The sequence below is a fragment of the Geotrypetes seraphini genome, chromosome 16 (assembly GCF_902459505.1).
Source record: "Geotrypetes seraphini chromosome 16, aGeoSer1.1, whole genome shotgun sequence".
NCBI classification, from domain to species: Eukaryota; Metazoa; Chordata; class Amphibia; order Gymnophiona; family Dermophiidae; genus Geotrypetes; species Geotrypetes seraphini.
The window spans coordinates 25,713,257-25,739,547 of NC_047099.1; the positions used below are offsets into that span (position 1 = coordinate 25,713,257).

Genomic DNA, 26,291 nt, shown 5'->3' on the forward strand with positions numbered 1-26,291 from the left:
CTATGCCATATGGCATGAGTCTGGATGCTAAGGAGTATGTTGGATGAAATCTGCAGAAAAACGGAGATGTGGGGAAGCCAGGATTGTAGCTGCTGCCTGTTTGATGGTACCAGGTTGACAAAAAAGCTGGGAAGGTCTGAATACTGTTTCCCTTCATACCACTTACTTGGGTTTTTTTCACACTGTAGACAGGTTCAGAGGCTCAACCTTCGGCTCATGGGATCAACTCTCAATCTAACGCCTTGTTTTTATTTTTGAAAAGCAGTGTTTTAAAACTGCAGTTTTTAAACAAAGTTTCAAAAGGGTTTATAAAGCTGGATGGGGGGGGGTGAAATGGATTTTCAGACTGCACAAGTCTCTCATGTGAAGAGATCATTGAGGCCCAGATTCTCAAAACTTTAACACCATTGCCAAACTGTTTTCCGACGGTTTAGCCTGCATGCATTTTAGCGGCGGATTACCAAAACGGATTATCTCAGTCTTTAGCGAGTTTTCTAGCAGTCTCCGACACTGCCATGCAAATGAGTTCTTCAACTCTGAAATGAGCACTCCGGTGGATTCTTAACAATTGCCGAGCCATTTTCAAAGAGCGGTGTTGGCTTTTAGTGACAAAAATCGGCGACTGGTCCAGGGGTGTCGGTACAGTGACAGCACTGTTTAAAACCCCAGCGTGTCAGTGACTGCTAGAAAGCCAACCAAACTCCGACATCAGAAGGAAAGCTTCCGGGTCAACTGCGGGACGCACGTAGGAGCCGCTGCCCGTGGCTCTGTGCAGAGAACGACTGCGGCTGGAAGGAGGGAGCCAGCCAGAAGGTAAACACCCACAGGAGGGAGGCACAGAGTGGAGGGAGAGAGGGGTGCATTGGGACACAGGAGGGAGGAAGAAGGGCGCTTTGGAACACAGAAGGTAGAACAGGATCCCCATTCATAAGTACGAGTCCGACAGTAAGCCGGATGTTTGTACAACGGGGACTGCCTGTACAAATAGCAGGGGATACTCAATGAAATTACACAAGAATACTTTTATAACACATAGGATGAAACTTTTTTTACGCAAAAGAATAGTTAAGCTCTGAAACTCGGTGCCAGAGGACATGATCACAGTGGCTAGCATAGCTGAGTTTAAGAAAGGTTTGGACAAGTTCCCAGATGAAAAGTTCATAGTCTGCTATTGTGATAGACATGGGGGAAGCCACTCCTTGCCTTACATTGGTAGTATGGAATGTTGCTACTATTTGGGGTTCTGCCAGGTACTGTGACCTGGATTAGCCAATGTTGGAAACTGGGCTAGATGGACCATTGATCTGACCCTGTACGGTTGTTCTTATGCTGAGCCCTCCTCATGGGTTCTGTCCTTACTACCTCTCTCCACCCTGAGGTGACCCTTCCATACGGGTCCTGCATTCAGTACCTGTCCCCTAGGCTGAGCCCTCCTCCTGAATTCTGGACTTCAGAGTCAGCCCTCTGGTGTGTTATTCCAGTTTAAAAAAAAAAAAATCACTCATTTTTGAATCAATTTTATTAACACAAATTAAGCACAGGCAACATTTTGTCCGGTGTCTTTAGAGTATAAGTGACAGAACAGTGTATGGATGGGAAGAATTTCAGAGTTAAGTCAGATCATTACCGTCTACATCAGGGATCTCAAAGTCCCTCCTTGAGGGCCGCAATCCAGTCGGGTTTTCAGGAGTTCCTCAATGAATATGCTTTGAAGCAGTGCATGCACATAGATTTCATGCATATTCATTGCGGATATCCTGAAAACCCGACTGGATTGCGGTCCTCAAGGAGGGACTTTGAGACCCCTGGTCTACATCCTAGCAACAGGATGTTTGCTAAGTGTTTAAGGTCAACGTGGATTGATGGAGGAATTATGGAGCTGGCCTCACCTGCCTTTATGGCTTTGTATCAGGATATCACATGAGTCCCTGGAGGCATTTGGACTCAATGTCTGCTTCTGGCTGGACCGCTACAAATCATAGTGCTATGACATGAAACTGCCAAACCACCAATGAGGTTTAGGAACTCCTGGAAGTCCAGATTACCATCTCTATTGCCACCTGGCCCACTACCATCCAAGCTCTTCATCATCTTCTTCAAAACATCTGGGTCCTTCTGGTTCTGCAAAAAGAAAGGGCCACTTCTTTAGAGCCTGGAGAGCCAAATGGAGTGCATGAGTGATGTCATGCTAGCATATGGCCCAGAGAAAATTCTTATGACTTCACAGTAGGTTCCAAGCCATAATGCTGAGTTCCCTCAATAAAATGAAGGAGGTTCCCTCTTTATACTGTAGCATGGGCAAGATGAGAAGAATCAGATCCAGTCACAGAACTATTAGAAGATGCACAATTAGAAGATGGTACAAAAAAAAGAAACCATTGTCCAGTCCAGGATGCAGCTAAATACTACACAATGCCTATACCATTCAAATCTAGATAAGGAGTCAAACTGGTTGCACTGGTCTCAAAGAGACATTGTACCCCAGTGGTTCCCAACCCTGACCCGTAGGACCACCAGCCAGTCAGGTTTTCAGGATAGCGCTAATGCAGGGGTGTCATAAAGGTTAATCGCGATCAACCAGTAGATCACAAAGGCAACATGAGTCGATCATGGAGCCCATCCCGGGCTCCGCAGTAGACTAGCGTTGCCTTTGCATTCTGTTCTCCTTGCTTCCCTGACACCAGGCCAGGCACGTACAAGTGTGGGCTTTCCTCAGATGTCAATCGCTGCCTGGCTGGCCTGGAACTTCCCGTCCGATATCAGAATTGACGTTGGGGGGAGGACGCTTGTGGGCCGGGGTTTGTACATTCCTGGCCTGGCGTCAGGGAAACAGGGAGAAAATCGGCAGTGGCGGTGGCTTGGGGGGGCAGGGAGAGAGAAAGACAGAAAGAAAGGGGGGGGCGGGAAGAGAGAAAGAAAGAAAGAGGAGGGGCAGGGAAAGAGAAAGAAAAAGTTGGACTCATGGAGAGATAGAGAAAGATGTTGATTGGGGAATGGAATGAGGTCTGGAGGAGAGCCTGAAAGAAAGAAATATTGGATTTACAGTCAGAATAAGGAAGTGCAACCAGAGACTCATGAAACCACCAGCCAGCAAAGGTAGGAAAAATTATTTTATTTTATTTTAAATTTAGTGATCAAAATGTGTCTGAATTTATATCTGCTGTCTATATTTTACACTATGGCCCCCTTTTACTAAACCGCAATAGCGGTTTTTAGCACAGGGAGCTTATGAGCATCAGGAGCAGCTCAAGGCATTTAGTACAGCTCCCTGCGCTAAAAACTGCTATCACGGTTTAGTAAAAGGGAAAGGGGTATATTTATTTATTTTTGTATAGTCGCTACTGAGGTGACATTACATATTTTAAAGTTATCTGCTTTGACCTCTTTGAAAAACACCCCCAATATAAATGATAATTAACATTTTCTCTGCGTACAATGTGCTTTGTGTTTTTTAAAAAAATTTTATTGTTGATAGATTATTTTGACTTGATTATTTTAAAATTAGCTCGCAAGCCAAAAAAGTGTGGGCACCCCTGCCCTAATGAATATGCATGGAGCAGATTTGCATGTCTGTCACCTCCATTAATATGCAAATCTCTCTCATGTATATTCATTAGGGTTATCCCAAAAACCTGACTGGCTGGTGGTCCTCCAGGACAGGGTTGGGAACCACTGTTGTACCCCCCCACAACCACCCCTCACAGCCTTCACTTCTGCATACAGCTACCAGTTACCACATCCCCATGCATGCTTTTAAAGGCATCTTCAAGCAAGGCCTGGAGGCCCCACCCTGCAGCCAGATGTTACCTTCTGGAAAGCCTGCAGCTAATAAAGTGCACTTACCTCCACGAAAGGTGCAAGCTCCGTTTTCATGAAGCACTCAAACTCCTTGAAGGACATATTGTTTTTGTCTCCTTCTTTGCCAGCGTAGCGCTGGAAGACTGTGATGAGTGACTCAATGCAGCGCATTGTTTCTGTCGGAGGCGTGAGGATGGGCTGAGACTGCGCAAAGAAGAAAGGATCTGGTAATATAGGGTCGCAGGAGGGAGAGCAGGGAGGCTATGGTTCACATCCTACCAATGGATGCTTGTGATCTTGGGCATGTCGCCGGTATAAATTTAGACTGTAAACCCCCTGGGCACAAGGGAATATCCACTGTACCTGAATGGAACTCACCTTGAGCTACTACTTAGAGAATGACATGGGGACAAATTTATCCCCATTCCTGTGGGAACGTATTTTCCCATCCCGTCCCCGCCCTATTCCTGCAAGCTCCGTCCTCATCTGCACTTTAAAATTTTAAGTGTTCGAGGCTTGTGCAGTTAAGACAGAGCTTACAGGAAGGGGGCAGGTACAAGGACAGCGACAAAACTCACGGGGATGGGACAGAGAAATCGAGTTCCTGTGGAGATGGGGGAAACATTTGAACCCGTGTCATTCTCTACTTCGGTATTAAGGTGTGAGCTTTCCCTGTAGCATGAAAGAAGACTCTCCCTGGGCTTTTAGTGGGTACTCACCTGACAGGAGCTTTAAGTTTGAATGTGGTGGAAGGTAGGTGGTGGGGAATTAGCACCTGGCTTCCAGTGCTGCTGCCTGGCATCCTCTGAGGACAGACAGATCAGTGTCTTCTCATGTAGCCAAGAGACTCTTAGCTCTGGGATGGCAACTGCAGGCACAACATCTGTCTGTTGCAACTCTCAAAATAGCAAGGGCTCTACGTGTTCTGATAAAAGCCAACTGAATAAACTGATAGCATTCAAAAGCCTGATGAGACAGCTCCTGGGACACGTGGGCTCATTCGCATCATTGGGTCATGCCCTCCAGCAACAAAAGAAAAGGAAATTTAAAAAGTAGAGTTCTCAAATGTGCCCTATAGAAGCAGGTGGGCCAAGTGTCTCCAAGCTCATCTGTAAGGAAAGATTTTCTCCTGGCCTGGGCGGAGAGGGAAGAGGGGGGGAAAAGCCAGAGATCAGGCTGTCCCCCATCAGACATGGGGCCACAGTGGTTAAATTGATCAGAATAACCAGGAGAGAGATTACCAAAGGTACTACTCAGAGAATATTAAGTTCCTTATTTCATTCATGAGAGGGCTGCGATCAAACACATAACAGGTTGCCACCGAGGGTTGAGGGGAACGTCCCCCACTCTATGTGAACAAAAAGAGGTTCAGCCGCCATCTGATCCTCCTCCATGAGACAAAGCAAGGCTTATTTTGACACCCATAGGCAAAAGCAGAATCAGAGAGCAGGGGGTGGAGGGAATGAGAGCCAGCGAGAGTGCACTGCCTGCCCCTTTCAAGTAACCTGTGGCATTTGCCCTCCAGTGAGCAGCAGAAGGTTCCTCTATGTTGCCTTCTGCTTGCATCTGGTTCTGTCTTTTTTTTTTTTTACCAGGGGTTCTCAATCTGGTCCTTGGGACACACCCACAGTAAATAGGCATGCAATAGATCGACACCGGTTGGATGTACGTTCATCTGGACATTTGGGCGTGTCCCAAGGGCTGGATTGAAAGTGAGCCCTGGTCTGAGCCAATGTTCCTTCTAAGCTGTGAGCTAATGAGCGATCGCTCACTATTTTCAGTGGCGTCGCTCATACGTTTTCTCGTGTCACTCAATCAAGGGCGGGCGGAGCTGAGAGGAAGCGGCGGTCTGCCCTGCTCGCCTTAGTGTATTTTAAGTTGAAAGATGCAGCGGCAGCTCCTCTCAAGATCCCCCCGACTGCATCGGACTTCCGACGCAGGTGGGGGATTCATGAGAGGAGCCGCTGCCAAAGATACCAGAAAGCTGGCGATGCAAAAACTTTAAGTAAATTGTTATTCTTCTAAGTTGTGAGTATTTAACCCTCCCACAATCTCACGGGCACTCGTCCTCCGCGCCTGCTCATAAATTTGTGGAGTATGTAACTTGTCGCTCATGCATTTTTTTTTTTTTTGCACACACCTCATCAATCCTTAGAGGGAACATTGGTCTGAGCCATCAGCCCATCTCCCTCCCGCATTAGAGAAAAGCAAGTTCCTGCTCAGCCCTCCTCTGATCCCTCCCCAACCTCTGCTTTCTTTGGCAGCTGTCCAGCATGATTCAGGAACTTCTGGGCAGGGCTGTTTCCTACTAGACTCTTCTCCTCCTCCTAACTCTCTGCCCACATCTGGTTTGGGGTTTGTTTGTTTTTTCTTCTTCCTTTTTTGGGTGGAGACGGACACGCTGACATGATCCTTATCAGAAGCCCGTGAGCAGGCTGAGTCACTCACTTGCATCGGTCAGAGCTCCAGGGCAAGGAGGGAGGGATGGGGGGGAGGCTTAAGTAAGTCTCCCTCCCGTCTCCACTCCTGCTAGCCTCTATACACCTGGCACTCTACCCCCACCTTATTATCCCACTCTTTACTCCCAAAGGCTCCCAAGGCATTTGAGGTCTGCAAGTTTTGGGACTTACCATGGTGCGATCGGAGAGAAGAGAGAAGCAGCCTGCGTCCGCTCTGAGCAAGAAGGGTGGAGCTGAGCTGCGGCCGCTGTTTTCCGCACTGGACCTTTAATAGGAGCCTGAGACTGAGCCCGCCCCGCATAGCCACACCCGCCTTGGCTGCCACATTCCTCTCCAGCCCCAAAATCCTGATCCAGCGACTGGGGAATGCGAGGGGCTTAATCACGCCTCTAAGAAAGGGCGAGGCTCTTTCCTCCCTGATGCTTCCGAGGTGGCCGGGGTGAAGCTGTGCGCATCGTCATCCTCACCATCCTAAAACGGAACAGACAGTTCTGGGGTGGGAAGGGCATATGCAACTGTTTAAAACAAGCAAGGGGAAGCAGAAGCAAGCAAAAAGTAGAGGAAAGGGAAATGTGGCCTTTCCAGAAAAATAAAGCACTGTTCACTTCTGGTTTTCCTTTTTAGTCCATATGGAGAGACCCTAGTTTGTTTGTTTAGTTTTTTTTTTGTGTGTGTGTGTTTTTGTTTTTGTTTTGGGGGGGGGGGGGGTTAAATTATTATTAATCATGTAGCCACTTTGTTTTGGTGTAGTTTGCTGCTAACTTTAACTGGGGGAAAAGCTAAAGAAGTCATATTGGCAATGGAGCCAGGGCAGGATTAATTTGTCGAGGGCCCTTAGGCACACAAGTACACTGGGCCCCCCCTGCCCTGCCCCACCCCACCATGCACCCAGGCGGAAACAGGAAGCTGTGTCAGAGGGAAGCTTTGGGCAAGCAGCATCGCTTGCACAATTACAGTTCCCGTTGCCGTTGCTTGCTTGTCTTACTTTCCATCGATGGGGGGGGGGGGAGGCGGTTGCCGATCAGGTGGAGCCAGTGTTGCCGATTGGGGGGGCCCATGTTGCCGATTGGGGGGGCCCACATTGCTTATCGATGCTGGAGGGGTCCATCACCGTTTGGGAAAACCAATGTTGATGCCCTCCTTCATCAGGCCCCCCTGACCATTTCAGGCCCTAGGCACGTGCCTACTTGGCCTATTGGTTAATCCTGCTCTGAATGGAGCAAGAAGGATCTGCAACATTTTTCTATTTTGAGGGAGGAGGGTGTGCCCACCCATGCCCTCCTGATCTATTCAAGGGGATGCTGAAAAGTTCTCAGCCCAACCAGCCAACTTCCTAAACTCTGAATGTTATTATGCCACTGTAGCTGGTTCGTTAAGTGACAATTTGCAGAAACAAAATTCTATGTTTTTGACATTGTTTCAGATCATTGATTGAACCAGGGGTAGAGAACTCCGGTCCTCGAGAGCCGTATTCCAGTTGGGTTCTCAGGATTTCCCCAATGAATATGCATTGAAAGCAGCGCGTGCAAATAGATCTCATGCATATTCATTGGGGAAATCCTGAAAACCTGACTGGAATACGCCTCTTGAGGACCAGAGTTCCCTACCCCTGGACTGAACCATAACACAACACTTTCTTCTTGGCTGGACTTAGAACTTTTCAGCACCCACTCGGACCTAGGATGTTTTGCATTGTGTCTCTAAAATGAATGCCACACTGTATCGTGTCAGATCCAGTAACACAATGCCAGCAATCAAGTGTGACAAATACAGAGTTATCATGGCAATAGCAGACCATAGGGACGTCATGCTATATTACTAGTGCATTAAGTGTGATTAGTAATTAACACTATGGTGCTCTGTTTATAGAATTACTTTTCTGTTGTGTTATACCTGGTACTGTTCTTCTCTTCTGCTATGCCCCTTCCATGCCCTGAAGGTTTCTCTTTTGTTTAGTTATTCTTTGGGGATTCCTAGGCAAGCCTGCACTTAGAGCTTTTTGCTGCATATGTCCGAGTTGTGTTGGACGTGGAAGGCTGTGGCAGTTAGAAAGAGGTCTTTAGTTCCCAAAAGTGAACCAGTGTCAGAGTAGCAGGCTACAGTTAAAACAGCTGAAAAGCCTACTATTTGGGATAAGTTCTATATAGAGAATGACATAGGGATAAAGTTGAAATTGTAATGAAACAGATGGATTCCTGGATGGAGAAATTTAAACTCACAATAAACTCTGGCAAAACAAAGTTTTTCGTGGCGACTGCTAGTAATATTTCTTCTGAACCTTCTATTAGTATAAATTCAACTCAGTATATAATTCATCCAACGATTAAAATTTTGGGAATTATTTTAGACCAGCATCTTACAATGCACGCTCAGATAGACGCTGTAGTGCGTAAATGCCACTTCAACGTTATGGAAATTGCGGACAATTAGATCTTATTTTGAATTTACTGCTTTTAGATTACTGATTCAATCGTTACTACGGAGTCTTCTCGATTATTGTAATATTATCTATCTGACAGTCACCAAGAAAGAATTAGCAAGACTTACAATAATACAGAATACAGCGGTCAGAATGATTTACGGCCTGAAGAAATTTGATCATGTGACACCCTTTTATCGCGAATTGCATTGGATGCCAATGGAGGCCTGTTTCTGTTATAAGGCTGTTTCTGGTACAGCTCCTTCTTACCTAGTTAATTGATTTTCTTTAGCATCATACAGACATAGTAGAAGAACTCATCCTTTGTTTAATTTTCCATCTGTCCAGGGTTGCAGGAGTAGGAAATTTCTGAATCATACTTTGGCATCTCAGGCAGCTCTTCATGACAACGAATTCCGAATATTGTTGCTTACTACCCATTCCTATGGCCATTTTAGAAAATAATTGAAGACCTATCTTTTTTCTAAATATTTGACTGTTTAACGAATCATCTTATTTCATGTAACATGTTTACTTTTATTACTTTCTGTAAACCGCGTTGAACTTCTGGTTACACGGTCAATAAGCAGAATGTTATGTTATGTTATGGATAAAGTTTGTCCCCATCCCCACCCCGTCCCTACCAGCTTTGTCCCCTTCCCTGCAAACTCTGTCTCTGATCCCATCTGCACAGGCCTCAAATAGTTTTATATTGAAATCGTATTATCAGTGGCGTAGTGAAGATGAACGGCGCCAGGGTGGGTGGTGCCCCTCCCCCACCCCATCTGCTCCTTCCACGCCCCCTCCTGTTGCGCGTGCGTGCCCCTTCCCTTCCCCCGTACCTCTTTAACGTTCGTGGCATGAGCAGCAACCCCCAACCTGCTGCCCGCACCAGCGTCGGCTCTTCCTCTGATGTCACTTCCTAGGCGTGGGTCCAGGAAGTAACAACAGGGGAAAAGCTGACACTAGCGCGAACAGCAAGTTGGGGTTGCTGCTCACACCGCAAACGTTAAAGAGGTACGGGGGAAGGGAAGGAGCATTCACTTATGGTAGTGGGGCAGGGAAGAAGCAGGTGGGGGGAAAAGGAGAGACTGGTTCCGGCGCATCCACCGAGACAGGTGTCAGGGGTGGACCGCTCCCGCCCTCTTACTACGCCATTGCATATTATTAAAGAGTATAAAGAAACAATATTTGGCCTTTATCTGCCGTCATGTTTCTATGTTTCTATTGAATTCAAGAGGGCCTGGGATAGGTACGTGGGATCGCTCAGAGAGAGAAAGAGATAATGGTTACTGCAGATGGGCAGCTCAATGATCTCACAATGCAGGTGCACAGAGCCTTAGCCTATAGGAAGAGGAGATGCAAATGTTAAAAGCCTTAGCCAATAGGGAGAGGAGGAGATAGTGGATGCTGCAGATGGGCAGACTAGATGGGCCATTTGGCCTTTATCTGCCATCATGTTTCTATCTTATCATTTTATAATTCACAAATAATACAGTACAAGGATCAACCAGCCCTGCAGGTCCAGCACCTCTCTACTTTCCCTCTAGCCCCCTCCTATGGGTCCAACATCTCTATCCCTTCCTTCCAGCTCCCAAGTGTGGGTCTGGCACCTCTTCTTTCCCTCCAGCCCCAGCCCTTCCACATGGGTCCAGCACTTTTATCCCTTTCCCCAGTCCCCAGACCAGATCTAGCACCTCTCTCTCTCTTCCCTTCAGCTCGAACTCTGGAATCAACCAGCCAACACCCAACCCAAAGGTCCAGCAGCCCCAGCAAACCCTCTCCCATGGCTAAAAAAGGCAATAAAAAACAAAAAAACCTATGACTCCGTATCTGCAGGTTGGCCCCTTTATGCCTTTCTTCCCACTTCTGGAAGTTGCATCGGATGGAGGAAGGCTCCATAGCAGGCCTATGAAACTTTTTCTTCTGTTGCCTAAAAGGCACTGAAGAGTGTGGGGTAGGAGGGGAGATGGGGAGGGAGGCATAGAAGGGCTGACCCACGGCTATCTTTTTATTGCTCCTGCCGGGCAGTAAAAAGCTTTGCTCCTGCACCAGTGATAAATTTGCTGGTTCTTCCCCTATCCCTGCAGATTTACCGTGGGTCCTCGCCCTATATCCAAATAACCATGAGAAATCAGAAGCTCCAGTAAACTGTGCAGGCTCTCTGCTTGTTGTCAGGCTAGTCTTAACTAAAACATGGGGGTATGGAGTGAGTCCTGCATTGTTTTGGCTTGGGGGTGTGTGAAGGGAGCCTCAGCTCTTTGGACTAGAGAGGAAGATAGGGAGTAAATCCTATTGATGACATCTATGACAACCCTCAGATAGATAGAGGGAACGGAGTGTTAGCTCCCTGCAGTTACTGTGAGTCCTTAGAAACATGAAAGCAAAATTTGCTGAAGGTTGAGATTGACTGAAGCTGTTCAACCTGTTAAGACTTGTCCGGGCACAAGGAAGTAAAATTCTTTCTGTCTGCTGAGCTGGAACATTGAAAGCCAAAAAGCAAGAAGACATCAACAAAAAGACTACTTCCTGGCAGGCAGCCTTTTAATGGATTCTTGCAAAATTCTAAAGCTACCGTAATCTTATTCTGTTCTTATAATGCATAGTATTTGTCTCTCTGTTTTATTTTTTGTCATTCACTTTGAGCGTTCATAGAAAACAGAGAAAAAAATCTGTAAAGTAAGTTAATGCAACACACCTCACTTACAAAGTAACATGCATGTGCAGCACATTATGCATGATACATGTACACATCATGTGAAACAGGTACAAAGTAATATGCATGTTCAACACATATGCACGATACAGGTACAAAGCATGGGGCATACATCACTTACAAAGTAACATGCATGTGCAGCACATTATGCATGATACAGGTACACATCATGTGAAACAGGTACAAAGTAATATGCATGTTCAACACATATCATGCACGATACAGGTACAAAGCATGGGGCATACATCACTTACAAAGTGACATGTATATGCAGTACATGCATGATACAGGCACACAGCGTGTGAAACAGAGGTACAAATTGATATGCACGTGCAAGATATAGGCACACTTGTGAAACAGGTACAAAGTAATAGAAACATAGAAAATGACGGCAGAAAAGGGCCATAGCCCATCAAATCTGCCCACCCAACTGACCCACCCCCTAGGTTTGCTTTCCTAGAGATCCCATTCCTAACGACCCAACTCCTTAACTCTACCCTCTTAGGGATCCCACATGGGCATCCCATTTACTCTTAAAATCTGGCACGCTGTTGGCCTCGATTACCTGTACCGGAAGCTCGTTCCAATGATCGACCACTCTTTCGGTGAAGAAATACTTCCTGGTGTCGCCATGAAATTTCCCGCCCCTGATTTTGAGCGGATGTCCTCTTGTGGTCATGGGTCCTTTAAGACAGAAAATATCATCTTCCACTTCGATACGTCCGGTGATATATTTAAACGTCTCAATCATGTCTCCCCTCTCCCTACAGGTATAAAGCATGGGACATACATCACTTACAAAGTCACTTGTACGTGCAACAAACACATGAGTGAGGAGAGGGGATTAATCTGTTCACTGATGGCCAGATTTTCAAAACAAAAATCTACCTTTAACGTTCTTGCTAAAAAGGGTCCAGCTGATTTAGCGTGTATGTATTTTAGTGACGGATTATCAAAATGACTTAGGGAGGTCTTTTCCGAGTTTTCTAGCAATCTTCGATACTGCTATGCAAACGAGGTCATTAATATTAAAATGATCACTCCGTGCGATTCTCTATAATTGCTGAGTGATTCTCTAACCTTGTTGTGCCACATTTAATATTTACCGACAGGTCTGAGTTGTCGTTGACAGGAAAATAAGGCTTAACAGCTCAGACTTCCCCCCCCCCCCAATTAATTTAAAAAAAACAAACAAATTGAAGTTCAGCAGGAGAGATGCCCACTCTCTCCTGCCAGGTCACTGACACTAATAACCCCACACACCCCTGGCGTGGCATAAATGCGCATGAGTCGAGTCTCTTTCATTTGAAAGGAAACTCTGGAATGAGAGGGCATAACATGAAGTTAAAAGGTGATAGGTTCAGGAGTAATCAAAGGAAATACTTTTTTACAGAAAGGGTGGTAGAGGTGGTGGAGGCAAAGACTGTGTCTGAATTCAAGAAAGTGTGGGACAGGCATGTGGTATCTCTTAGGGAGAGGAGGAGATGTTAGATGGCAGAGTAGATAGGCCATTTAGCCTTTATCTGTCGTCATGTTTCTATGTAACACACATGAACTGAAATATTGAATGGAAACGTGCTTGAGTGTCCAGAAGACGATACAAAGATCAACATGCAAAATGGATCATCCAATTATTACATATAATGTAATTTTAAAACAGAGGAAAAAAGACCTCAAAAAACCCCTGGAATATGATCAAACAGACCATAGCCAATTGGGGTTGGTTTTCATCACTGGTCAAAAAACCCCTTTGTAGTTTTTTAATTTTTTGTGTGATATTAAATTTATTCTTATCAAATATGTGTTGTATTTTTATAATATTTTTTTAATATTTGAATCACCAAAAATTTTTTATCAAAATCTCTCTTGTTTATGATTGAGCTTAAAGAACCAGCAGCTCTAAGTAAATTTCAATGTTTGGAAAAATACATTGCTTTGAAATATCAAGCACTTATCTTGGGTCACTAAGCTCAATCATAAACAAGAGAGATTTTGATAAAAAATTTTTGGTGATTCAAATATTTAAAAAATATTATAAAAATACAACACATATTTGTTAAGAATAAATTTAATATCACACGAAAAATTAAAAAACTACACAGGGGTTTTTTGACCAGTGATGAAAACCAACCCCAATTGGCTATGGTCTGTTTGATCATATTCCAGGGGTTTTTTGAGGTCTTTTTTCCTCTGTTTTAAAATTACATTATATGTAATAATTATGTAACACACATGCCATGCACGATACAGGTACACAGCATGTAGCACACGTGCAATACAAACGTCAATGCATCTAAACAACCCTGTCTGTCTATTGTTGAGAAATGGCCTACTGTTCAAGATATTGTGCCTGGGACAGATATATTATCTGATGAACTAAATGTTACTCTGATTATTACAAGAGAAGATCAAGATTCAGTTCCTGCTACTTTAATAGTGAACATTGTCTTAGAACCAAACAGAAACTAGGTCTTGGGTTGGTTTTTCATCAAGTACATGAAGATTTCCTAAATTACTCTATCTAAAGCTTTTCCTGATGTGGCTGGCTCAACACAAAAGCAGTGTACATTTTTAGAGTTAGGACCTCAAATTCAACAGTTAAATTTCCCTTGCAAATGTGTCAGCAAGTTAGAATCTTCAAGATATATTTTCTATGACCCTGTTCATCTATGGGCATTTTTGGTTTCTAGAAGCTCCTGTCCCTCTGATGATCACATCAATAATACCCTGTCAGAGTTTGGTGCTCTCTCTTGTAATTTTATTTCCAGTGCAATAAGTGAGACATTCTAGACAGTCGCGACGTGTGTCGGAACTACAGGCTCTGTCTCACAGAGAACCGTACCTCCGTATTTCGGACACTGGTGTTTCCCTTCGGACGGTTCTTTGCAAGACAGAGCCTGTAGTTCCGACACACGTCGCACCTGTCTAGAATGTCTCACCTATCTACTGGAAAAGAGCTTAACAGGGTAAGTACATAATCTCCTTATTTCTTGATAGTGTGCCTTGGTTTACCCACTCAGATTGTGGACTGTTAAGAGATATCATTGCTGGTTTATTCTTAAAAGTCTTTTGTTTTCTTTCTTAATAGATCATAGTCTGATATTAAGACATGGGGGAAGCCTCTGCTTGCCCTGGATTGGTAGCATGGAATGTTGCTACTCTTTGAGTTTTGGCCAGGTACTATTGACCTGGATTGGCCACTGTGAGATGGACCATTGGTCTGACCCAGTGAGGCTATTCATATGTTGGGTTGTTATTTTATTTTCTTTACTAACTGTTTTCCTTGGGTGTAATTCTATAAATGCATAAGTAAAAATGTAACAAATATTTGAAAGGTATCAATATACCAACAAACCTTTTCCAGAGATGGGGAATGGTAAAACCAGAGGATATGAATTGAGGTTTCAGGAGGGAGGAGAATGTGGCATAGTGATTAGAGGTATAGCCTCAGCACCCTGAGGTTGTAGGTTCAAACCCTGTGCTGCTCCTTGTGACCTTGGGCAAATCACTTAATCCTCCACTGCCCCAGGTACATTAGATAGACTGAGCCTGCTGGGACAGATAGGGAAAATGCTTGAGTACCTGATTTGTAACCCGTTCTAAGCTTCTTTGGGAGGATGGGCTAAAAAAAGAAAAGAAATAAATACATTTTAGGAATAACCTCAGGAAATACTTTTTCATAGAGAAGGTGGTAGATAGTTGGAATGCTCTCCTGTGGGAGGTGGTGGAGATGAAAACCATAACCATAACAGAATTTTAAAAAATCCATGAGATAAACACAAAGGAATCCTGTGTGGAAAGAATGGGCCCAAAACAAACTTAGCTTGCTTAGATTGCAACTCCATATGCATGAAAACCCATCTCTAAACAAAACTTGTTTAAACTGAAAACTCAGAAACTTCCCAAAATGCACTTTGAATAAGTTTTCAAGTTTCAAGTTTATTCATTTGTTTGATTAAACGCTTAACCAAAGGTACAAAGCGTTGTACAAATAGTAAAAGTAACATAATATACATAATTCTGTACAAGACATACAAGGGGAACTACTTTTTTAAAGTCACAGGAAACAATAGGGAAGAGGGGGAGAAATACAATTTTGAAGAAAAAGAACATAAAAGGGAAGTACACAAAGGGATAAGAAGAAAGAGTTTGGTGGCAAAGATAGGGTCATAGTAGAGAACTGCTAAAATTTTATTTTAGTTAAACATTGTGTTTTCAGTTAAAAGCATCTTTAAAAAGAAAGCTCTTTAAACTGCTTTTGAATTTCTGCAAATCTCGCTTCAGCCTTAGGAGATATGGTAAAACAAAAACAGGGAATTATGGGGACCGTGCTGGAATTACACTGCCTACTTTCGTAGTTGCTGTTCTCCCTCTTTTGTTGGAGGACAGTTTGAGATATAGCCTTTAAGCCTTAGCAATGGCAGTTTCTTCCTCTTTCTCACACATATTTGTTATCTACTATGGCCTGGATTCACTAAGCCCACCGATCTTACCTGATCCGAGGCAGGCTGACCGATTCACCAACCATCTTCATGCAAATGGGGGCGATCGGAGGCACGCCCCTCACTGACAACACGGATCACTGGAGGGCGACTGTAGATGGTCTGCACATACATTTGCTGTTTAAAAAAAATTTTTTTTTTACTCGCCCCGACTCTCCTGCTCTCTGCTGCCCTTCCCTGTAGTGCGAGCCTGTGGTTTTATCCCGCGGGTTTAAAGTGGGTTAAAACTACGGTCTCGCACTGCAGGGAAGGAGGAGTAGAGAGCAGAGAGCTTTTTTCGGCAGGAGAATCGCGGCAGAGAGGGAGCAGAGAGCTTTTTGACCAGGGAGCAGAGCAGGATCGCAGCAGAGAGCTAAATGGAGTAAGGGAAGAGAGCAAGGCTGGTGGAAGTTGGCTGGGATTTCAGGGCGGCATGGAGCAGGAGAGTCGGCAGGGATGTGTGTGACTGGTCCTCAGTGGTTGCTTGTTTTGGGATCAGCCAGCCCAGTCGGTGTTCCTCAATTTTCTTTAGTGAATCGCTGCCTGCCTACATTTGCCTGCCATTCCCCCTCATTTGCATGCAAGGATCAGATTGGATTGGGTGCGGGAGGAAGTTTAGTGAATCGGGTTGGGGTCGCAAAGTGATCAGGACATGATTGCAAGTGGACGATCGGTGTCCTTAGTGAAGTTAGTGTTTCGTGATAGGACCTATTCTCTGCTTTATTGATGGCATTGGTTTAGTTTATACACCTGAGCTGAGCTTTTTGTATTTGCTAGCATCTTCATACCTGATTATTGTATCTGTCCTACTGTATACTGTATTCTGATGCTTGGTTGCTGTGAAATTCTTAGTAAAAATGATAACAAAAATAAAAAAGGTAGATCTGGTGTATGCTCAGAGACCTGGAGCTTCTATGAGATGTTGAAACTCAAAAAGATGGCCCACCGACCAATGCATATACAAATTTTGAACTTTTTAAATAAGCTGCTCAAACTTTAATCCTATATAATAAAAGGCTAACTCGCACATGCGCACTCCTATTTGCGTGCTTCCATGATCTGTAGTTCCGTGGCCGCATGAGTGCGCATGCGTGAGTCCCCAGCCTTCTTCCCAGCACCTACCTTGGCCGTCAGCAGCGGCAGCTCATCTCCTGTGAGGACCTGATGTGTTTTGTGTCCGTCCATGGCCACGGCTTGAGGCGTATGTGCCAGTTAGGTGCATCGGGCGTCAGGAGCGGCGCTGGCGGCAGATGGCGGGAGGAGGGCTCATGGTCCTGCCGCCGCTGCCGCTCCTGTTCACAGCGGCCTGCACGTCGCCGACTCCCCCCCTTCCCGCAACAACCGCTCCCGCTCCTGTTCAAAGCGGCCTGCTGAGGTTCGCAGGCCGCTCTCCACATGATCGCATCAGAGGGAACATGCTACCGAGTTGGAGAGCGGCCTGCGAGGTTCGCTAAAGCCAGACACCATCGCAGGCTGCTCTTTACAGGAGGATCAGCCACCACGGGGATCGTGAGAAGAGCCACTGAAAAAAAACCTTCAGCCGCAGCAGGCCAGCCCGCTGGATGGGAAGGGGGAGGGGCCGAACGGAGCAGGGCAGCTCACGGTAAGAGAAGGGAATGGGGGGTGGGGAAAAATGCTTCTACTGCTTCAGCAGGGACCTGGAGGGGAAGGGAAATACCGCTGCTGCTTCTGCAAAGGAAAGGGGGGGGGGAGAGAGAGAAGGGAATGGGGGGTGGGTGGGGAAAAATGCTGCTACTACTTCACAGGGATCTGGAGGGGAAGGGAAATATCACTGCTGCTTCTGCAAAGGAAAGTGGGGGGGGGAGAGACAGAAAGAAATATAGACAGACAAAGGAGGCTAGGGAGAGAGACAGAGAGAAATAAAGACAGACAGGGGACCAGAGAGAGACAGAAAGAAAGACAGACAGACAAAGGGTGCCAGGAAGAGAGAGAGAAAAATTGCAGGAGGGAGAGAGACAGAAAGAAAGGAAGAAAGAGACAGGTGCAGGGAGAGAGACATAAATAAAGAAAGACAGACAGCCATATATTCTAGCACCCGTTAATGTAACGGGCTTAAACACTAGTATATATATATAATAATAATAATAATAATAATTTTATTCTTATATACCGCCAAAGCCATGAAAGTTCAAGGTGGTTTACAACAAGATGTGCTGGACAATCAGCAAAGAGTTTACACTACATTGTTATCAAATATAAGCCATGATGATTCAAGGCAGTTTACAACGAAAGGAGCTGGACAAACAGTGAAGTGGTCACGATATAAAGTCATCGAATACAACAAGATGTGCTGGCCAATCAGCGAAGATTTTACACTATATTGTTATCAAATATAAGCCATGATGATTTGAGGCAGTTTATTTTTAAACTGCAAAAACCGAAAACTTATCTTAATCTTGTAGGGTCCCAACATGGACCATGGTTCGCTGTCTGCCTCAGGGACACCCCACTTGAAGTTCTGATACAAGAGTACCGGGTCCTTGTGTGCTAAAGCAAAAATGCTCCTCAAGTGAAATATGTATGTGCTGTGCAATGATTGGTCGGTGGACTTCTTATTGAGTTTCAACTAGAGAGTTGCATGGGGACAGAAATCCCACCCGTTCCCGCCAGGATCCTCTCCGTCCCCGCAAGGAATTACCTCCAACCCCACCCGTCCCCCATAAAAAGCAGCAATTACTTCTGACAGGATCATCAATTCCACAGTTTCTTTTGTGTTTGCGCTGCTGTTTTCCTTGTGGAATCTCTTTGGTGGAACCCTTTTTTTGTTTTCTGTTCAGGTAATTAACTTATAAACCCCCCTCTTTTACTAAAGCTGACGTATACATTATATTATATGGACGAACCCTGCTTCCAAAGCCTTCCGTCCCCGTGGGAGTCCCGTTGGCTAGAGGGGGGTCCGCATGGGCCAGAGTGGGGCCCCTGTGGGAGTCCCGTGGGTTAGGGGGGGATTCCCGCGGGACCCCCGTGGGACCCGCAGGATTCCCGTGATCCCCGTTCCCGTGCAGACCTCTAGTTTCAACATCTCTTAGAGTATCCGGGTCTCTGAGAATATACCAGATCTCCTTATTTGAAGCGTATTTTTTTGAAGTTTTTGAGTTTTGTTTACAGAAGGGTTTTCATGCACATGTTCTTGGACTTTCCCTTCCTGTTTGGTGACTTAACCCCTCCTTTGCTAACACGTAGCTTAGGTTTTAGCACCGGCAGCGGTGGTAACCACTCTGACTCTCATAGAATTCCCGTGAGCATCGGAGCAGTTACCGCCTCTGCTGACCCTAAAACCTGCGCTACGCATTAGTTAGATAGCAACTCCAGCAGACGGGGAATGAGGTTAATGCTGGGGAGATTTCTGTGTGCCCTGATTATGGCTATACAGATCTGGGTGGGTTGAAGTGGGATTTCAATGGCAACTCCAGTAGTGGGGGGAACAAAGCCTATGCCATCAGACTTCTATAGTCTGTTTCCTGAAAATGCATAGACAGATCAAGATTCAGTATGCAGATATATAGTAGTATCACATCATACCTTATGCTATGAGTTTTTCTTGTTGGGCAGATTGGACGGTACAGATTTTTATCTGCCATCATCTACTATGGTACAAGTACACAGCATGTGGCACACATCACGTGCATGTTGGTACACTTCATCTAGAAAATAAATATGCAGGTGTGTCACTCATGCCACATAGGAGCTAATTTCAGAACAGGGTGCCCATGTGAAAAGCCCCCAAAATGTACAAAGTTTATTCCTAATTTATAAAAGCAACAAATGTACCTAACTAAAATAAATAGGCTTCTACAATAACCCCTGATAGCGCACAGGGTATTTTGCAAAATACAAACTGTCCCAGCTCTGCGCAAGTGGTACCCCCAGGTTAACGATTAACAGATCGTGTGGAAAAAAGCATAAACGTTTCCACAAATGCAGTTCGACGAGTCTTTGTAAAACATTATTAATACTCTTCTCCCTCCGTATTCGCGGTTTCAGCATTTGCGGTTTCAATTCACGGTTTTTAGCTTGCTGGCTCCTTCCCCCATTACATAAGCTTGTATAGAGAAATCTCTGATTCCAAGCATTTACGGAGAAAATAGCCGATTCCCAGCACTTTCTTCATCGTGTTTTGCTTCTCCTTCAGGAACAGGCCAGGTCTCCCCCCATGTTATTCACGGTTTCACCATATTCACAATGGTTTTTAATAGAAAACAGTGAATAACAAATGAAAAAGTTATTCACGGTTTTTCAGTATTCGCGGGTCTGTTAATCCCCTATCAGAGCGAATACGGAGGGAAAAGTGTATATGGAAACTGCTTTATAAATGATACACAGTACGAAGCAAACATGGATTTGCAATATGAGTCATGCATACTGTAGAGTGACATTTACAAGCAGTTACTCAGTTTCCTGATGAGTAATTAGCAGATCTAACTGTAACTATTTACCTCAAAGTTTAATGTTACAGTGCCTTGTCACCCCCAGCCCCTCTGTGGGTCGTGCCACCAAAAATGCACATCACTTTAAATATTTAAGAGGCTGCAGTGTGCCACACATGTTATACATTGTGGAGGATAGCCTAGTGCAGTGTATCGCAAACTGTGTGCTGCGGCGAGATTCCGGGTGTGCCATGAGTCACTGGCAAGGAGGAGAGGCACAGGTGCCAGCTAACTGCTTGCATGATGTGATATACCGCTTGTACATGAGTATTAAGCGGTTTACAAAACAAATTCATTAGGCACATCACATCCTCGCCGGCGCCTCTCCTCTTTCAGCACCCTCCCACCGGCACAGTCATAGCAGGCTCAGGGCCCCGTCTTGAGGGCCTCTGCACACGCGCAGACATCGGCGTGATGATGTCATACATGCTCATGATGTCATCATGTCATCGTCCGTGCATTTCCGGATGCCCCACAGCTGTGGCCCCGGGTTTAGTGTGTTGCAACTACAAAACGTTCGTGGGACACCAGCCTAGCGGTGAGTGCAGTGGTCTGAGAATCTGGGGAACTGGGTTCAATTCCCACTGCAGTTGCTTAACCCTCCATTGCCCCAGGTACAAAATAAGTACCTGTATCAATGGGGTGCTGATAAATCTTTGGCTTTGTAAAGAAGACAATAAGCTATGGGATTAGAAAAAATGTATTTACTCTACATATTTACCACTGAGCTCCACACACTTATGACTTGATTGTTCTAACTTCTTTAAGTCATCCAAGAAAAATTATTTTGGTTGTGCTGTAAACCACTCATCCACAGCTATTGTAGCATCCTCAATTCTTGAAAATGTTCTTCCCTTGACGTGTTCTTGTGGTTAGAAAAGAGGTAGTAGTCCCAAGGGGCCAAATCACGTGAGTAAGCCAGTGAAGATCTTCCAGTTTCTGCTGCATAATGGTCGGCTTTCGAGGAGTGGCATTGTCTTAAAGAAACAAGATTCCTTTTGATAGCTTGCCTCAACATTTGGATACCAGTTGTTGCTTCTGTTTATTAAGAAGTGAAACGTAGTACTTTGACCAAAATTGGACACAGTACTCCAGATGCGGGCGCACCATCGCACGATACAGCGGCATGATGACTTCCTCCATCCTGGTCGTAATTCCCCTTTTAATAATACCCAACATTCTGTTCGCTTTCTTTGAGGCCTGCTGCACATTGTGCTGTTGATTTCATTGTTGTATCTACCAGCACACCCAAGTCTTTTTCAAGGTAACTTTCCCCTAGCACTGATTTTGTAACTGAACATCGGGTTCTTCTTCCCTACATAAGAACATAAGAACATAAGAACATAAGAAGCGCCATCTCCGGATCAGACCTTCGGTCCATCAAGTCCGGCGATCCGCACACGCGGAGGCCCTGCTAGGTATTCACCTGGCTTATTTTATAGCCAACCATATCTTTATATGCCTATCTCAAGGAGATATGCATCTAGTTTGCTTTTGAAACCTAGGACTGTCGATTCCGCAATAATCTCCCCTGGGAGAGTATTCCAGATGTCAACCACTCTCTGTGTGAAGCAGAACTTCCTGACATTAGTCCTGAACTTGCCCCCCCTTAGCTTCATTTCATGTCCTCTTGTCCGTGTCAAATTGGACATTGTAAATAATCTTCTCTGCTCTATTTTGTCAATTCCTTTCAGTATTTTGAAGGTCTCGATCATATCCCCACGCAGTCTCCTTTTCTCAAGGGAGAACAATCCCAGTGTTTTAAGTCGATCCTCATATTCCAGTTTCTCCATACCCTTCACTAGTTTAGTTGCTCGTCTCTGCACCCTCTCCAGCAGTTTTATATCCTTCTTTAGGTAGGGAGACCAATGTTGGACGCAGTATTCCAAGTGGGGTCTGACCATTGCCCTATAAAGCGGCATTATAACTTTCTCCGATCTACTCGAGATTCCTTTCTTTATCATGCCCAACATTCTATTTGCCTTATTTGCCGCTGCCACGCATTGTGCCGACGGCTTCAGGGTCCTATCTATCAGTACACCCAGATCTCTTTCTTGTTCACTTTTCCCCAGAGTTGCACCTGACATTCTGTACTCGTATTCCTTATTTTTACTGCCTAAATGCATTACCTTGCATTTCTCCACGTTGAACTTCATCTGCCATTTCTCCGCCCATTTTTCTAACCGACACAAATCGCTCTGGAGTTCCTCACTGTCCTCCTGCGATCTGATTGCCCGGCAGAGTTTTGTGTCGTCTGCAAACTTGATGATCTCACTGGATGTTCCGTTTTCCAGGTCATTGATATAAATATTAAAAAGGATCGGCCCAAGTACCGAGCCCTGGGGCACACCACTAGTCACTCTCTCCCAGTCGGAGAACTTCCCATTTATGCCCACTCTCTGCTTTCGGTTTTCCAGCCATTTGCCTATCCATCTTTGTATATCTCCCTCTATGCCATGGCTTTGTAGCTTCCTGAGAAGTCTTTCGTGTGGAACTTTGTCAAATGCTTTCTGGAAGTCCAAGTATATTATGTCCACCGGCTTTCCACTATCAATTTGCTCGTTCACGGTCTCAAAGAATTGGAGTAAATTCGTCAGACACGATTTCCCTTTCCTGAATCCATGTTGACTGGGTTTCATCAAGTCGTGTGTGTCCAAGTGCTGAACTATGCTATCCTTGATCAGTGATTCAATCATCTTGCCGGGGACAGACGTAAGACTCACAGGTCTATAGTTGCCCGGTTCTCCTCTCGATCCTTTTTTGAAAATTGGCGTGACGTTCGCTTTCCTCCAGTCGTCTGGTATCTGACCAGTTCTGATTGACAGGTTTGCAAGTTTTTGCAATAACTCTCCAATTTCAATCTTCAATTCCTTCAAGACTCTCGGGTGAATTTCATCCGGTCCAGGTGATTTGTCACTTTTAAGTTTGTCGATCTGATAGTATATCTGGGCTAAGTCCACTTCAACTGTGGTGAGGCTGTCTTCTATTTCTCCTGCAAACACTTTCTCCGCTTCAGGTATTGTTGAGGTGTCCTCCTTCGTAAAAACGGACGCAAAGAAGGAATTTAGTTTGTCTGCGATTTGTTTATCTTCCTTGATGTACCCTTTTCTTCCCTTGTCGTCCAGGGGTCCCACTGCCTCTTTTGCAGGTTTTTTCCCTTTCACGTATCTAAAGAAGGGCTTGAAGTTTTTGGCCTCCCGGGCTATTTTTTCCTCATAGTCCTGTTTTGCTTCCCTCACCGCCTTGTGACATTTCTTCTGTTCATCTTTATGTTTGTTCCAGGCTTCGGTTGTCTTCGTGCATTTCCATTTTTTGAAAGAGTCCTTCTTTACCTTTATGGCTTCCTTCACCTGTATGGTAAGCCATGCCGGTTCTCTTTTGCCTTTAGTTCTCCGATCTTTGGAAATCCTCGGAATGTAGAGATCTTGTGCTTCTGCAATAGTATTTTTCAATAGGCACCATGCCTGATCTACTGTTTCAAGTTTGTCCACCATCTTCTCGAGTCGTTTTGTTACCATGGCTCTCATGCAATCGTATTTACCCTTTTTAAAGTTTAAGGTGGTGGTTAAGGTTTTGACATGTTTCCCTTTCCCGATGTCAAGTTTAAAGTTGATTACATTGTGATCACTCGTTCCCAGTGGAACCATGACTTCTACTTCTGTTATCGGTCCAGTGAGACCATTTAGGATCAAGTCCAAGGTGGCGTCGCCTCTTGTCGGCTCTTTTACCATTTGCTCCAGGAAGCAATCCCCTAGCACCTCCAGGAACTTGGCCTCCTTGCCGCAGTTGGAGGCTCCTAGTTTCCAGTCTATTCCTGGGAAATTGAAGTCTCCCAATATAACTACATTGCCTGTCTTGCATACTTGTTTGATTTCCTCCATCATTTCTGAGTCAGTGACTTCCGCCTGTCCTGGGGGACGATAGTAAAGGCCAATTTTTATATCTGCGCCATTGCGACCAGGAATTTTGATCCAGAGGGACTCCAGCTTCTCTTTCCTGTCTGTTGTACTCATTCCAACAGAATCTATTTCTTCCTTAACATATAGGGCAATACCTCCACCTTTCTGCCCTTCTCGATCTCTTCTATATAGTTTGTATCCCTGTAGTACTGTGTCCCATTTGTTTTCTTCATTCCACCATGTTTCTGTTATGCCAATGATATCCATGTTCTCATGTCTTGCTATCGTCTCTAGTTCTCCCATTTTGTTTCCTAGACTTCTAGCATTTGTATACATACATCTAAGTTCCCTTCGTGTTACCTTTTTGGACCTTCTACTCTTGGCTGTCCTTACAGTTTCATTTACGGTATCCTTTACTGCTCCTGTGTTATCTCCCATGTTTGCTGTGTGGTCATCCCCTCCTGTGTCTGAGTTGTCCTTTCCTGCTTGTTCTCCTTTGTTGGCATGACTTTGCATTTCTCTATATTGAAGTTCATTTGCCATTTATTTTCCCACTCTTCTAGTTTGTTTAGGTCCCTTTGTAGGTCTTTACATTCTTCCGCCGTTCTAAACCTGCTACAGAGTTTGGTGTCATCCGCAAACTTTATAACTTCACACTTCGTCCCCATTTCCAGGTCATTTATGAATATATTGAACAGTAGCAGTCCGAGCACCGGCCCCTGTGGAACACCGCTCGTGACCCTTCTCCAGTCCGAGTAGTGGCCCTTTGCTTCCTGCCTGCCAACCAGTGTTTAACCCATCTGTATATGTCCCCTTCCACCCCGTGGTTCCGCAATTTTCTAAGTAGCCGCTCATGAGGTACCTTGTCAAAGACCTTTTGGAAGTCGAGATAAATGATGTCTATGGGCTCCCCTTTGTCCATCTGGCTGTTTATCCCTTCAAAGAAGTGCAGTAAGTTTGTTTGGCATGATCTTCCCTTGCAGAAGCCACAGGAAGTATAAAAAAGAATGTCATCTTGCGGTTAAAAAAGCCAAAAGAGAGTATGAAGAGAGACTAGCCAGGGAAGCACGATATTTCAAACCGTTCTTTAAATACGTTAAAGGAAAGCAGCCAACTAGGGAGGAGGTGGGACCGCTGGATGACGGAGACAGGAAGGAAGTGGTGAAGGAGGAGAAAGAAGTGGCAGAAAGACATAACATGTTCTTTTCGTCTATATTTACAAAAGAGGACACATCCAACATACTGGAACCTGAGCAAATCTTCAAAGGAGACCAAGCACAAAAATTAACATCCATGGAAATAAGCCTTGAAGGCGTACGCAGGCAGATAGAAAAATTAAAAACTGACAAATCCCCGGGTCCGGATGGAATTCACCCAAGGGTTCTGAAAGAACTAAAGGAGGAAAGAGCGGAAATACTGCAGCAAATTTGCAATCTATCCCTGAAAACAGGTGTGATCCCAGAGGATTGGAAGATAGCCAATGTTACGCCCATCTTTAAAAAGGGGTCAAGAGGTGACCCTGGAAACTACAGGTGAGTCTGACCTCGGTTCTGGGGAAGATGGCAGAAGCACTGATAAAAGACAACATTGATGAGCATTTTGAAAGAAATAAACTTCTGATAACCAGCCAACATGGATTCTGCAAGGGGAGATCGTGCCTAACGAACTTATTGCACTTCTTTGAAGGAATTAACAAATCGATGGTCAAAGGAGACCCCATAGACTTCGTATATCTAGATTTCCAAAAAGCCTTTGACAAGGTAACCCATGAATGTCTACTTCGGAAACTAAAGAACCATGGGGTGGAAGGAGACGTACACGGATGGATCAAGAATTGGCTGGCGGGTAGGAAACAGAGGGTAGGAGTGAAGGGCCACTACTCGGATTGGAGGAAGGTCACGAGTAGTGTTCCGCAGGGGTCGGTGCTCGGACCGCTGCTATTTAATATATTTATAAATGATCTAGAAACAGGGACGAAGTGCGAAATAATAAAATTCACAGATGACACCAAACTATTTTGTGGTGCTCGGACTAAAGAGGACTGCGAAGAATTGCAAAGGGATTTGAACAA

General features: G+C 44.9%; 1 protein-coding gene across 1 annotated transcript; it reads right to left on the bottom strand.

The window, feature by feature from the left end:
- Window positions 1–1,501: 1,501 nt before the first annotated feature.
- S100A11 (S100 calcium binding protein A11) lies at window positions 1,502–6,613 on the bottom strand. The gene is made up of 3 exons (XM_033924011.1): window positions 6,429–6,613; window positions 3,844–4,002; window positions 1,502–2,121 (listed from the first exon to the last, which is right to left on the bottom strand). Exons 1-3 carry the CDS (start codon window positions 6,429–6,431, stop codon window positions 1,945–1,947), a joined length of 339 nt encoding a protein of 112 aa, XP_033779902.1. The 5' UTR covers window positions 6,432–6,613; the 3' UTR covers window positions 1,502–1,944.
- Between the last annotated feature and the right edge of the window lie 19,678 nt (window positions 6,614–26,291).